This window comes from Sprattus sprattus (genome assembly GCF_963457725.1).
Source record: "Sprattus sprattus genome assembly, chromosome: 14".
Lineage (NCBI taxonomy): Eukaryota > Metazoa > Chordata > Actinopteri > Clupeiformes > Clupeidae > Sprattus > Sprattus sprattus.
Window position 1 is genome coordinate 31,312,394 of NC_137912.1, and position 15,306 is coordinate 31,327,699.

Consider the following 15,306-nt stretch of genomic DNA (forward strand, 5'->3'; position numbering starts at 1 on the left):
CTCGCCCGATTGAGATAGAGACGCCATTCAAACACCGAAACGTCCGGCCCGATCCGGTGCAACCTGCTATGACTTTTCGTGGCGGTACTCCTTGCCACTCCATAGACTTGCATGGCAGAACTCTGTGCCATTATGACATCATAATGGGGTCATTAAACTGGCTTGCACCTGTGCTTCACTGACACCTCTCACTGACACCTGCGCCAAGGCTCCTCTTGTCTCTGTCCCTCTCCATTCAACTGTATAAAGCGGGGTTCACACTTGACTTCTTTTTTTAGAAAAAAGCGCAGCTTTCAGCGCCTTTTGAGCTCTTCAGAATTCATGGATATCATGTTACGTCACTGTCTTTTAAGCACCGCCATATTTGTGTCGGATGCAAACACACTACGGTCATAACCTACGGTCACAACTCAAAGAAAGTTCAAAACGCTAGGGGATATGTTGTGCTGTTGAATGTGACAACCTAGATATACAATTACTAAAGATTTAGGGAATGACTGACCTGTTAAGTGAAATTCAGCACGTTGATACAGTCGTAGTAATGGCTGTGTATTATCAAAGCTATATAGCTACTGTCTTGAGCTAGCTACAGTGCTAGCAGTAATAGCTAGCGAGTTGTTTACATAGATATACAATTGATACAATCGTGAATAGTTGCTGTGTCTTAGCACTCTACTGAGCAAGCTAAAGTGATAAAAGCTAGCGAGCTATTTAGCCTTCACCCAGGGCTTGGCTACAACTCGTTAGCCAATATTGGCGTACAGTTTCTGTGTGCTTGAAATCTCCGGTTTATGGGGATGGATTATGTACGACATAAATGTCAATGTCGTGAAGTTTGGCCAGATGCTTTGCAAAAACACAGTTAAATTTCGTGAGCAGACAAGACACTTTATTTCTGTTCGAGCTACACGAGGTGGCTACAGCGGAGGCGGTGGCAGAAGACCGTAAATGTAAGTATCAGCGGTAATTAAACACTGTACTGATATTAAATGTACTACTAACATGCCATTCTCAGATTAATGCAAGTGACATGACATTGTGGAGTTAACGATACCGACAGTTTGCATACCTAGCTAGGTAGCATTAGATACCATTGGATCTTATCAATTATGCTAAACTAGCTGGATTAACAATGGATATCCTCAGTTTAAATAACGGGTTAACATGACAACGCGTACGTTTGCCCGTTAACACATGCCTTCCAATAATTAATAACGTTACGATACTTATCTAAGCTTGTCCTTCTAGAAATAATTGTAGCTTTCAATCATCTTTGTGTGTTTTGTTTTTGTCGTTGTAATTTCACGTGTCAGATGAGGAAGAAAAGTATTAACAGTCTGAGTAATGTAACCAAATTTGAAGCATCGATACATTTCACAGCGTTTCATATGGAGGCTATGTGGTTGATTTAACTCTAAGGCCAGCTAGGCATAGTAGTTGTATTGTGCCACCACATCATTTGAACTTTCAAAATCTAGACTCATTGATTAACACGACCTTTGGAGGAATAATTACACCCCATAAGAGATAATGTCACTTGGAGCCTATTTTAAGACTTCTCCAAGCTAAATGTCTGTGTGGCCCCTCAACAACATATGCGCACTCGGCCACTGCAGTTGCTTGTGCTTGATGGCCGCAACAGAGCAAGCACACTCTCGCAGTTCGTTCACAAAACGCATTCTAGTTCAGTTCATAGTTCATAATTCAAAAATTTGAACTAAGTTCACAGCTCCAAAAAATGAACTAGTTCAGTTCTTTTTTTGAACATGTTGCGAGCTAAAAAAAAAATCTAAATCTCTATATGTCTGCAATACCGCTTTCGGCCTCTATGCAACTTTGTCGCTCTCACACTTGCCAGGCATTGACAGTAAAATAAAGCACACGCAGCGAGTTGAAACTGTTAAATGACTGTTAAATGTGTGTTTTTCGCCTGGAAGTCTCTTGAAATCTGGCACCTTATTGAACGAAATTAAAAAGAGTGAACGTGCCGTTCACAGACACCAGAATGAATGTGTTCACAGTATCGTTCATCAGGCAATAATACAGAACGTTCAGTTCACGTTCACCAAAATTATGAACGAGTTCATGAACTTTCGTTCAATGAACGCGTTCAGGTACAACACTGGCCATAAATACATTGCAGCTCTCCTTCCACATGCTAGAGAAGCAGTTAAGCGACCTGAAGCTAGTCCTTAATTGTGCTAAAACCAAATGGATCCTTTTTACTAAAGCTAGAAGCACTGATTTTAACAGATTAAAACTCTGCTCTAAAAATGGTTCCGCTCTAGAAAGGGTCACCAGTTATAAGTACCTAGGTATTTGGGTTGATGAGAAACTTGATTTTAAAGCACATGTGAATCAACTCACAAAAAAGCTAAGAATTAAATTGGGGTTTTTATACAGAAATAGGTGCTGTTTTACTTTTCCAGCCAGAAAAACCATTATTGAGTCTGTTTTTATATCTGTTTTAGATTATGGTGATATAATATATGGGAATGCATCCCACAGCACCCTAAAAACCCTGGATGCTGTGTACCATTCTGCCGTACGTTTTATAACTGGAGACCGCTATGGCACACACCACTGCCCTTTATATAACAAGGTTGGCTGACCAGCCCTGTCTGAAAGAAGGGATGCTCACTGGAAGATTTTAATTTACAAAACCATCATTGGGCTGATGCCACTTTAGCTCTACTCTTTGGTCAGCTGGAACTGTAACACCACCAATACACGCTCCCAAAGCTTGCTCTCATTACATCTGCAACGTGCCAACACAAAACTGGGGAAGACAGCCTTCTGTTTTAAAGCACCCTACATCTGGAATGAGGTCCAAAAAACATTAAGGTTGTGCTCTTTTATTTCAATAAGGGAATTCATAAACCTAATCAAATGTACATCAGACTTCTCTTGCAGTGATTGTAACTGTTGACCCAACCATAGCATTTTAATGGATTTACTGGATGTTCAATTTTTTTATTTATGACCTTTCCCTTGTACTCCTGGACTATTTTATATGCATATTTATATTATCTATTTTATTTTATTTTTATCCTATGTATTAACTCTCATTGTACCCTTGGCACCATTGAAAATGAGGATTTAATCCCGCAATGTGTCTTCCGAGGCCTAAATAAATAAATCAACTCTCCTAAGGCTAGCTTTACACGACAACGATCTGAACACAAACCGCAAAAGTGGCGTTGCGTTCCCACTTTTAATTTCGCGTTTAGACGAGAGTCTTTGGGTGGAAATCTGCATGCAGACGGTGACGCAAAAGTGTGTGAAATTGAACTTAACCGGTGTAGACGTGGAGGTACTGCAGGATGTATATGTGTCCATTCTATTCCACTATGGCTATTTTAACGCGATTGGGAGCTTATTTATGTATTCATTCACTTACATTTGCAGTGTTCGTGTACATTTACATTTAGTCATTTAAATTAGCAGACGGCTTTGGCCAAAGCGACGTAGGCTACAAGGGATAGAACAGTCTAGCTACGAGACCTAGTGTAATTAATGCGCCTTCTCTGTTCTGTTTTATCTGTGATTACTCGGCTTATTTGCTGAAATGACTCCTGGATAGATATCAAGGCAGCTTGAATCTCCGAGTAATGGAAATAATCCGACATGTTTGTTGTTGTTTGGCTGTACTGCACATGGATATGATGTCAACGCGTATGCGAGGATAGCCAGCGTGAGCAGCTCAGAGCACACTTTTGCGTTTTCAACCCTTTAGACGGGAACGCAACGGTGGAGCGTTTTTAAGGGTGGCTTTACACGACAACGCTCCCGGGTGAAAACGACAAAATATTTTATCAGATGTGCCTTTCGTTTAGACGGCGACAGCGTTTTTGGGGCTTGAAAACGCAAAGAAATGAACCCACCCTCCAGAGTGGAAATCTTAAAAACGCTCCACCGTTGCGTTCCCGTCTAAAGGGTTGAAAACGCAAAAGTGTGCTCTGAGCTGCTCACGCTGGCTATCCTCGCATACGCGTTGACATCATATCCATGTGCAGTACAGCCAAACAACAACAAACATGTCGGATTATTTCCATTACTCGGAGATTCAAGCTGCCTTGATATCTATCCAGGAGTCATTTCAGCAAATAAGCCGAGTAATCACAGATAAAACAGAACAGAGAAGGCGCATTAATTACACTAGGTCTCGTAGCTAGACTGTTCTATCCCTTGTAGCCTACGTCGCTTTGGCCAAAGCCGTCTGCTAATTTAAATGACTAAATGTAAATGTACACGAACACTGCAAATGTAAGTGAATGAATACATAAATAAGCTCCCAATCGCGTTAAAATAGCCATAGTGGAATAGAATGGACACATATACATCCTGCAGTACCTCCACGTCTACACCGGTTAAGTTCAATTTCACACACTTTTGCGTCACCGTCTGCATGCAGATTTCCACCCAAAGACTCTCGTCTAAACGCGAAATTAAAAGTGGGAACGCAACGCCACTTTTGCGGTTTGTGTTCAGATCGTTGTCGTGTAAAGCTAGCCTAAGATTTCCACTCTGGAGGGTGGGTTCATTTCTTTGCGTTTTCAAGCCCCAAAAACGCTGTCGCCGTCTAAACGAAAGGCACATCTGATAAAATATTTTGTCGTTTTCACCCGGGAGCGTTGTCGTGTAAAGCCACCCTAAGCCTACTCTCATTTTCTCATCTTGTCTTTTCAGAGCAGGACTACACGTAACTACAGCTTAAGTGGCCTAACCGGGATCCTCACACTCCTCTCTGGGGCATCAGAGTGACCTTTCTCTGGTAAGAATGGACACTATTTGCAACATTCATCATTCTAGACCAGGTTGTCAATACCAGCTATACCCTAATTCATGTGGTTTGTCTTGAACATGCTAAAGCGGGGTTGGCTAACACAGCATGTTTAAAGTGTGTGTGTCTTGCTTTTTTTTAAGTAATTGCTCCTTGAATTGTTACTTCATGTTTACCTGTATAGGAGACAGAAGTGTACACATACAGATCCCTTTGGAAAGTTCCCTGCTTTGTGCTGCCTATACCCATCTAACAATCACATCCAGGGTTCTAGTGCACATTGTCTATGATGCATCACACACATATTTGAACTGCTAATATGTATTATTCCATTTGGCTCATTCTATTGATAGGAACCCTATGAGTACTATTATGAGAAGTAATATGTTGTAGGACCATTATATTGGCATGCTGCCATTACTCTTTTCCATGACCATCTCCCTGCCTACTCCCTGCAACCTGTATGTATCCCTGTTTGTATGCATTGTGTACATTTGACACATGTAGTATGCTAGCATGCTTATCCTGATACGTGTATGGCTTCATCTGCCATGTTTCTGATTCTCTCCCCTTCCCTTTTCTTCCTTGCCACCTTTTCATTGTGCATGCTCTAGGGGATTCAGGCCTTGGAAAGCGCTTTAAGACTATGTGCATTGCTCATTGCACTATATAAATTCATAAAAGTGGATTGAATAACAAATGTGCTCTTTAATAGCTATTTATAAAAGGAAAACTGAGTGAAAGCTGTGTAATATTTTGCACATATCCTACATGCCTATATACCATCCAAAACAAATGCAGGTAAAGCAAATCAGAAAAGTAAAAAAGTTTCTTTACTTCAATGGTTTCTTTATTGCATTCTGAAAATATTCAACTATATCAGTACAATTATCTTTTAAAGTGAGCATGTTCATCCACTAATCACATCCTTAGATATCTCACCTTTCCCCTTGTCCCCAATGACGCGATACCGTGGGAAGCCTGGCAAGCTTCTCTGGGGCCCCAGTAGTAAACCGCCCTTCACCCACTGGACCATTCCTGTTGCTCTCAGTACTTGACAGTTCAGCTGAGCCTTGGTTCCAGCCTGCACTGTTACATTCTTGGGTTGTGTCTTGAAAGCTTGCTGTGCCTGCATACCTTTCACAGTAGGAAAACAGTGGTAAAAGACTTTTTTTAAAACAAGGTATGACTTGTGTTGCACTGATGTTTTTGTAAAAATTGGAACATTACATGAAACCTGCATTGTTAGAAGCAGAGTCCTGCACTTTCAAGGAAGCTAAAACCTATTAGTCCAGTTCTTTTTGTCTTTTCGTTCAAAATATTGGGGAGTTGATAAACTTTACATTTTTGGAATCGTTAGAACATAAGATAAATGATAAACGAATATTTCCATTTTTCTCAAAAGCTCAGTGGTGGCCATTTTTAATTAGAAAAATGTTCCAAACACCTTTTTTTCATGATACACTTTCGTAGCCTACGTCATTACCATGGCAACCCATGCAGATGATACACTTTTATAGCCTACGTCATTACCACAGTAACCCATGCAGGTCATGCTTCAAACTATCTCCAAAGTAGGTGTTTACTTTCAGTGGCTAAACATGCATTGTATTATGACTGCGGCTGCAACGCATATGCTGTCATGGTTTGTTTAAGCAATATAGCACGAGTGGGAGTGGGGTAGGTAAGGGATAATCCCACGGGTGGTGTTCCGCAGTAGCCACCGATCTTTAGCCGATGATATCATATACTCAGACTTCATCCACATCAAACCTGGCATTATTGTTGCCCCACATGGCTGATACGGAATATAAGGTTTCTGTCCCTAGGTGGGCTCCAAGCACTTTTGGGATAATAACCGCCATAAATGATACAGTGTGTTGGAGCCATAACGTGTTTTCGTTTATAGTATACAAATTTAGGTGTTAAATAAGTTTATTTACATGGTTGCATAATATTGTACATGATCACAGAATCATTTATAATTTGCCTTTCCTCCCGAGCAGTATGGAATGCGTGGTCACGCCCCCTTGAAGCACGTGACTGCAGCACCTGACGTTCATTTAGGAGGGGTTTGAGTTTGAGTACCGAGAAGGTAGCCATACGGTTTTTGACCGCGGCTTGCGCTACACAAAGGAAATTAGAGTGGAACACTTCATTGGAATACAGGAATACAGTCAAATTCACATCAATATCAACTCCACGCATCTCCATACTGCACGGTAGGAACAACGATCATATTCATCAAGTTCATCATCATCTTACAATAAAACTCAAGTAAGGAAACGGATCACCATTGTTTGGATTTTGATTACGGCACAGCGCAAGAGCGCGTCCACCAAATGAACCTAAGATCGTACTCAACACAGTGTTTATGGCAAGTTGGCCTCTAGAAGGCACGCTCATTTGTGGAGTGGCGCCACCTTGTGAACAATGTGCAAAGCAAAAAGTAGCAGTTCACTAGCTAATATCTTGTGATGGAAATGTTTAAGTTTCACAACATTTCACACCCTGCAGTAGTACCACATTATGTGGATGCATGCCAATTTAGTGAAATTCTGTCCATAGGTGGCGCTGCAATTGACACTATATACTTTATTCATAGACAGCAGAACATGATGGGGAAAGGGGCCTCCACATCCACATCCACACATATTCATAGACAGCAGAACATGATGGGGAAAGGGGCCAGCACATCCACATCCACACATATTCATAGACAGCAGAACATGATGGGGAAAGGGGCCTCCACATCCACATCCACACATATTCATAGACAGCAGAACATGATGGGGAAAGGGGCCAGCACATCCACATCCACACATATTCATAGACAGCAGAACATGATGGGGAAAGGGGCCAGCACATCCACATCCACACATATTCATAGACAGCAGAACATGATGGGGAAAGGGGCCAGCACATCCACGGCTACACATATTCATAGACAGCAGAACATGATGGGAAAGGGGCCAGCACATCCACATCCACACATATTCATAGACAGCAGAACATGATGGGGAAAGGGGCCAGCACATCCACATCCACACATATTCATAGACAGCAGAACATGATGGGGAAAGGGGCCAGCACATCCACATCCACACATATTCATAGACAGCAGAACATGATGGGGAAAGGGGCCAGCACATCCACGGCTACACATATTCATAGACAGCAGAACATGATGGGAAAGGGGCCAGCACATCCTCGGCTAGCCATGGTAGCCAAGAGGGGAAAAGCACATCGAAAACTTTATTTTACTGAGAATAGTTTTTTTAACAAGCTGAATAGCACAGGTAAAGATATCCAGACAGGCCGGCTATCGTGGAAAAATCTTGGATGAAACGTCTGTAATAACATGCCAGCCCAAGGAAGTTCCGTGTTCAGGGGGCTGTGGATTTCAACTGCATGCACCAGCCAGGACTCAGGCATTTGAAGGAGGCTGGCCCATTGCAGAGACCGAATAGCAGAACTGGGCCAGTGCCTCAGTGGTCTTGCTAGTAGCCACTTCGGAGGTTGAGTGAGCCGAACCAGTGTGACCCAGCAATGTCAGCCAATGCGTTACCCGATATGGAGTGAGGGGTAGAAATCTTTGAGGGTGACCTGGTTGAGGCGCCAATACTCGACACAGAAACACCCATACATCTCAAGATACAGCTCAAGGTTTACTGAGGATTACTGAGGGACTTCTTCACAACAACCATGACCGAATGCCATGTTCAACCATACTTATGACCCCGTAGATTAAGGTGGCCTCTTAAACTATACCCATGTTCTGTTCATGCAGGCTCTAGGTATGCCAACATCTAGAAGATTTGGCAAAGAATGGGTATGCTTACATGCCAACTTCCAGAACATGTTGCAACATTTTCAAAGTGAACTGTTAACTCAGCTGAACTCAATCGTTAAACAACACTCAGCTCAGAAAATATCACTATGGGCTAGTAGTCGACCAATATGGAGTTTTCAATGGCCATGCCAATGCCATTATATAATGTCGATATCATGTTTTGTTGTGTTGCATCTGATAAAACACAGCAATTTAATAATAATAACAAATGACACACAAAATTGCTGAACTTAGATGAACATTCATTTAACACTGTTATTGTCTGCATTGTCTCTGTTTGTTTATGTAGATGTGCACTCTGCACTCTACTTATTATTTTAAATTTAAGTAAATCAAAAAACTAAACTCTCAACAGATGCAAAAATCAAACAAAACTCTATTCATGAAGTTTCTATCACACAGAAAAACTAGCCTGGCCATTACCAGCCTGTGACTCCATTTCATTCAGTCTGGGCCAACCCAATGCATTTTGGTTTCCGAGATGGGCGGGTGCTTATCTTGAGGTTTAAAATCATTGGAGTTCCCTTAACCAATCAGCAACGTTTAGTAAGCATTCGGTAGATTAAACTCTTCCCAAAGCCAGTTGGGAGAAGCGCTACGACGTCCTTTCCAATCATAAAACTTACAAGAAAATACTCTTATTCTCCTTTTAATTTTCTGATGTTCTCGAGAGTTGAGACAACTTTTCCGATAGCTTTTCGTGTCTTTTCCTCCAAGGCGAGTTTTGCGTCACAGCTCTGAACTGTTCGCTGATTGGTCCTGCAAAATTTTGAGTTCTGGAGACGAATGTCAATGGGGTTGGGCCAGACTGAGTATGAGCTTGAAATCAATTCAGGCGGAAATACGTAGGCTGGTGTCACCAGGCTACAGAAAAACAGCTATTACGTTTATATCAAAACTGTCCATATTCGTTTGTTTTCCTGGTGTGTTTTTATGTTTTTTTAAATATGGAAACCGGCATTTTGCCTGTCATATCACTTCCACCAAGCTGATCTTGCCGTTCCTGAATTTCTGTCAATAAAATGTATGGTCAATATGGTCAAAGTGTGCACGGAGGTAGGAACATGTAAGGGATAACGGCCTCCGAGCTGTGCAGTTCTACAAAGTTAATGGACGCTGCGGGGCAAAGAACTCCACGACGTGCAGCGGAGTGGTGTTGCTCCGCAAAGTCCATTAACTTTGTAGAACTGCACAGCTCGGAGGCCGTTATCCCACTTATCTCCCGTTTACAACATCCAAAAATGTTTTTATTATTATTCTTTAGAATTTCCTTTATCTTTAGGAAACTTAATATGCATAATTACCTCATGAATTCTTGATTTGAAGCCTAGTGCTCCCTTTAGAGAAAGTATTGAGAAAGTAGTGCGTGGAACAGACCCTCTCCCCTTCCTGTTAATTTAGCTGTCTTATCATATGACCTTTAGTTTCCCCGGGCATTGCTGCAAAGTGACCCCATGAGCTCTCCTCTGTAAACGGACACACGGACACAGGTGTTGTTCATAAGGTTTTACTATTTAAAGTTAAACTCCACGTTTCCGTTGATGGTGAAGTTGGACAGAGCAACAGGGAGGTCAAGTTTGGTCATTTTGGTCGAAGGCTCACAATCGACAGCAAGGCGTTGAGGAGCAGGCAACCGTGTGAGCTGGACCACTGGCCGTTAAAATGTCACTCCATCGCTTCCTCTCAACTACACTTGGGGTCCAATAGTTTTTCAGGCTGGACTCGCACCGATGCCCAGTGACTGCCATTAAAATAACAAAAACTACAATGGGACACTTTCAACTTGGTTAATATTTGTTTATATTGATTTGGATATTGCCACTAACTCGCGTGTGAGAGCAACGTTATATTAATAGCAGTGAGGCTAGCTGCTACTATTTGTTTCAATGGATTTTTTGTCTAAGTGTTAGCAGCCGCCTACAAATAATATTCGAGACTTTCAGTTAAGACTTACAATACTCTGCAACATTCGTGTAGCACATAAACAACTAACCGAGTCAATTAAGACGTATAAAAAGTTGTGTAGATAGCTTAATTCACATAAAACATTTCCCACTAACTTCTCCCAACAGGCCGCCATCTTGGTTCAAATTATCCTAGCTGTCAAAAAATAAATGTTACATTGGTTGTCAATGGTAACCATTCAAGAGCATTGATATGGAACGGCGATTTAACTTTTCTACTGGGACTATGTCCATGGTGTGCGGTTCCACGAACTTAATGTACACCCCATTAGCCAATCAGAAAACAGTATTTCGTTCCAGAGGGAGATAAGTCTTTATAATTAAGATAAATAAATGATAAACTTGAGAACTTCAAACACTGACTTTCAGTTATAAGGGCGTTCACACTGACAGAACCAGCATAATTCAGGGCACTGAAAGTAACCGGATGGCGCACTGCAAACGGTAAAAAACTGCAGTGTGAAACGATGAACACTACTCGCCCCAAAACGGGCACCATACGTAGAAGAAGAGGAGGAGGTCTTTCGGCAGCTTTTCAGTTTGGAAAGGTGGCTGGCTGACGCCTCACAAATCACTTCAACTATTATTACTGGTTTCAATAACTTTGTGTAAGTACAGTTTCTATTTCTCGGAAAAATTTAAGAGAGAAAAAGGCAAAAGATGTACTTTTACACGGCCGTCAGCAGAGTTTGGTCCGCCATCTTTGTTAAAAATGTCCTGTTTGCCGGAGGAAGCTGGCACACAGATTTATGGGTAAAAGGGCTTGGACATTTGCGTTCGTCAGTGTTCCATTTGAGACAACACTTCAGTAGTGTACTTCGCAAAGTGTGCGGTAGTAGACACTGCCATTATTTAGTCGCTTCCATCTTTCAGTAGATTTCTAAATGCTCTGGACACAGCATAGATCTCTCCGAATACGTTTGTAAATTGGCAATACGCCATTATCCTGTATGACCTGAAGAAGCTCATCATTTCAAGATGTTCTAGAAGTTGGCATGTTGGCATACTTAGATTTGGCATACCTAGAACATGTGGTGTTTCTGAGATTGACATGTCCAAACTAGGGATGGGAAGATTCCCCGGTTCGCATCGATGCACCGGCATAAAAGCTCACGATGCGATGGCCCGGATCAAAAAAGTGGATACAATGTGGGATGAATGGCGATGCATCGTTTCTAACATTTTTGCATCGGTATAATCTCAATATAAGACCAATCATTTTATATATAGATAGATTCCTCCTCTCTAACTGTTTCTTAAACGCGCTCTCATCTCCACTGCCGTCAATAGCCGATTCTCGTGAAGTCTAAAATTTTTCTAAAATCTCTCTCTGCCTGCAGTACCGCTCTCGGCCTCTATGCAACTTCGGCGCTCTCACAGGCAAAGACAGTGAGATAAAGGACTATTAACGGTGTTTTTCCCCTGGAAGTCTCTAGAAATCTGGCACCTTATTGAACGAAATTAAAAAGAGTACCGGAATGAACACGTTCACAGTATCGTTCATCAGGCAGTAATACAGTATGTTCACCAAAATTATGACAAGTTCATGAACTTTCGTTTAATGAACGCGTTCATACACAACACTGGCGCTTGATCCACGTTTAAAAGACCTGGCTTTCTTGGGAGACCACGGCACTAAGGACATGATATGTAGGACAAGTGTACCCTCTGAAAGAGTGTTCAGCACAGCTGGTGACATAGTTACAGCACAGCACAGTTTGCTTCATCCTGATCATGTTGATCAACTCATATTCCTAAAGAAAAACCTTCAAATAGGACAAATTAGTTACATTTAGTGTGTGAGGCAGTTGATCCACATGTTTAGGATGAAGCAAACTGTGTTGTAACTGGCAGGTATAGTTAAAACAATATTTTACATTTACAAACACTTACACACATACATACATATACATAAACATGTTATCTTTTGTCAGAGACCTTGATAATTATTTGTTGTATGACAAATAAATGAATCATTATGTACCATTTGAAATTGCATTCTTTTGCATCGCATCTCGTTGAATCGCATCGTGTCGAATCGCACTTTATCGCAATAGGGGTGAATCATATCGTATCGCATTAGTAGCTGCTTTTATGTATCTTTAATGTAGCGGATCGTTGGCAGTGCATCAAGATGTGTATCGCATCGTCCTCAGTGATGGAGATGCACATCCCTAGTCCAAACCCTTCTTGAGTATGGAGGAGAGGGTCTGGGACTCAAACACCACTGTTGAGCCTTATTCCACGAAACACTGATGAAGGAAGGTGCCCACTTCACAACACCATTGAAATGCTTGTGCAGGCGTGTCCCTTTGTTGTTGATGTTGTGACTTAGAAATTATTCAATATCAGCATGGTGGTTGTGGTGCACCCTGATGTGTTATTATACATAGACATGCTTGCTGGGTATGATTACTCGCATTTAACAGTGAAACGTTTTGCCACTGTGGGAAGTCCCTAACCATCAGCACAAGGAATGAACATCTTCTCATGTGTAACTTAAATTCATCTTACCCAAAATAAGAGTAAAGGGGAGAAGGAAACATCTGGATCCTGGAAGCATTGCCAGTAAACTCCTCATGGTACTCGTCCTCTGTTTGGTCAGATGTTATGGGTTCTGTGCCTGGCAAACATAACATCACCATTATCATCATTATTTCTCAAATCAATAAAACTACTGCTTGTCACCACGCTTGTAGATCAATTCCAATCTGTTTTGCACCCTCAGCATGAAACACATTAAAAGAAGCAGTTTTGACTTACAAAAGGCTTACAACATTCATTAGCATAGTCTACAGTATGTTTGGTAAATCTGATCAATTTCAGGTTATTTGAATTGTTCTGCCAAAACAAGGACATTTCTCAATGATTCCAAACTTTTGAACTGTAGTACACATACATATACTGTATATGTGTGTGTTAACAGTGCAATGTTATACAGATTTACCCTTCAAGTTTTCTTTCAAGTTTCGTATATTAACACCGTGCTGTTGAAAAAGCAGGCCTTTGTAGCGCCTTACCAGACTGAATATTCTCTTTGGACACCACAACGTCCCTTGACTACCATGGGCCTGACTTCATTAGGTTTCTCACTAGCTCTTCAGAAATATACCTAAAGGGAGACAGAAGGTGGACAGAAACTGTCGAAAGTATTTTACACTGTATTCTGATTAATACATCACCACTATTACATTTACTATTAAAGAAAACAAGATAAAGGGAATATGTCTATTTTGGACTATAAGATAAAAAGTGCAAACAACTGAGAAACCAACAGTCAAACGATCTTTTAAATAGCTGGTATGCAGTCTTACCAGTAGAGTAGTTCAATAAATGAACCCTAACCCTAACCCTAGAAACCAACAGTCAAACGATCTTTTAAATAGCTGGTATGCAGTCTTACCAGTAGAGTAGTTCAATAAATGGAAGCAGCTTTAAGTCTTCTTTGTTCTTGACTGAAAATCAGCCTCTGAGGAGGTAATGGAGGAGCTCGAGCACATAGATGCGAAAACTACTCGAAGAGGGATATGCCAAAGGAATGAATAGGCTGGGTAGGAGCTGGACAGAGGGGAGGGTGGGCACTGGCACCTTAATTAAAGTAAACAAAGTCATGGTGATACGTGTGGGCTGTGAAGGCCGAGTCTTCCTTAAATGATGAGGTCAATGTTCAGTCACAACTCTGTCCAAACAAGTACCATATGTTGGCCTGATTATTGTTCAGAACAAGAATTATTCAAATAGCAACAACAATAACAATACATAAATAATGATGAAAATAGTAATAAAAAAGGAACACTTCTAAGTATAGATGAACTAAGATGAGCCCCCATGAAAGCTCATTTAATATTTTGTTTATGGTTCAGTGTGTGCTCTTTTTTTTGCTTCATGTCAAGAGCAGTGAACACATTTCTCAATGAGTGTGTATGGAAAGGGTTGCCATTGTTGGTAGTCAAAATAGGGTCAGAAAAGAGGAATGGATGAGACAGCATCCATGCAGTACACAAACAGTACAAGCTCAAGGTTCCCTCTACTACCTCAATATGCCCTTATTTGACTAACTGACATGTGCTACACCACTTACAGCATTGCATTCATATTGATTCAACATAACTTTTAAACATAATATTTCTGTTAGTTTAACATTTAACGGGACTTTTCCTATTCCTCTGGCAGAAAGCAGGTCACAGACATCTTCATATTGGAGTTATTGATATTATATTCATCCCACCTTCATTAGTAGGATCATCTGCTTATTGGGATGAAACAAATCTCTTTCCCAGAAAATAGCATAGTTGTATTTGGTCAGCTATGGAGAGAACAATGCCAGCACAGCACAGACTCATCCCCACAAATTTTATTAAGAAGTAATTAAAAGGAAATGGTAATTATACAGACAAAAAAGCACTACAAACGTCTGAAATGACAATACAAAAATAAATGATGTTCTTAATTGCTCCATTTAAATCAGATGAACTGACAAAGTGGCGCCTGAAAAGGTGAGACTGGGAAAATGTGAAATATTTTATTTTCCTCTCCTCTCCTTTGCTCTCTCTTTAAGTTACATTGATTGTAAATTCTGATTGTTTCAAAGTATAGAACAACATTCCAAAATGTGGCACCTGGAGTGTGTGGCCTATTGACCTCTAAAGGCTGAATTGACATACACTAAAAAGTTGTTAGGCTGAGAAAACTAAAAATTGAACCCC

General features: G+C 41.0%; 1 protein-coding gene across 1 annotated transcript in view; it reads right to left on the minus strand.

The window, feature by feature from the left end:
- The window catches only part of nphs1 (NPHS1 adhesion molecule, nephrin), a gene marked incomplete at both ends in the record, with an annotated part of 198,028 nt that extends 183,194 nt beyond the window's left edge, over positions 1 to 14,834 (minus strand). The window contains 3 exons of the mRNA XM_080851765.1: positions 5,726 to 5,920; positions 13,115 to 13,193; positions 14,829 to 14,834. Of these exons, the coding sequence (XP_080707891.1) occupies positions 5,726 to 5,920; positions 13,115 to 13,193; positions 14,829 to 14,834 (280 nt within the window). The remainder of the gene's footprint in view (positions 1 to 5,725; positions 5,921 to 13,114; positions 13,194 to 14,828) is intronic.
- Between the last annotated feature and the right edge of the window lie 472 nt (positions 14,835 to 15,306).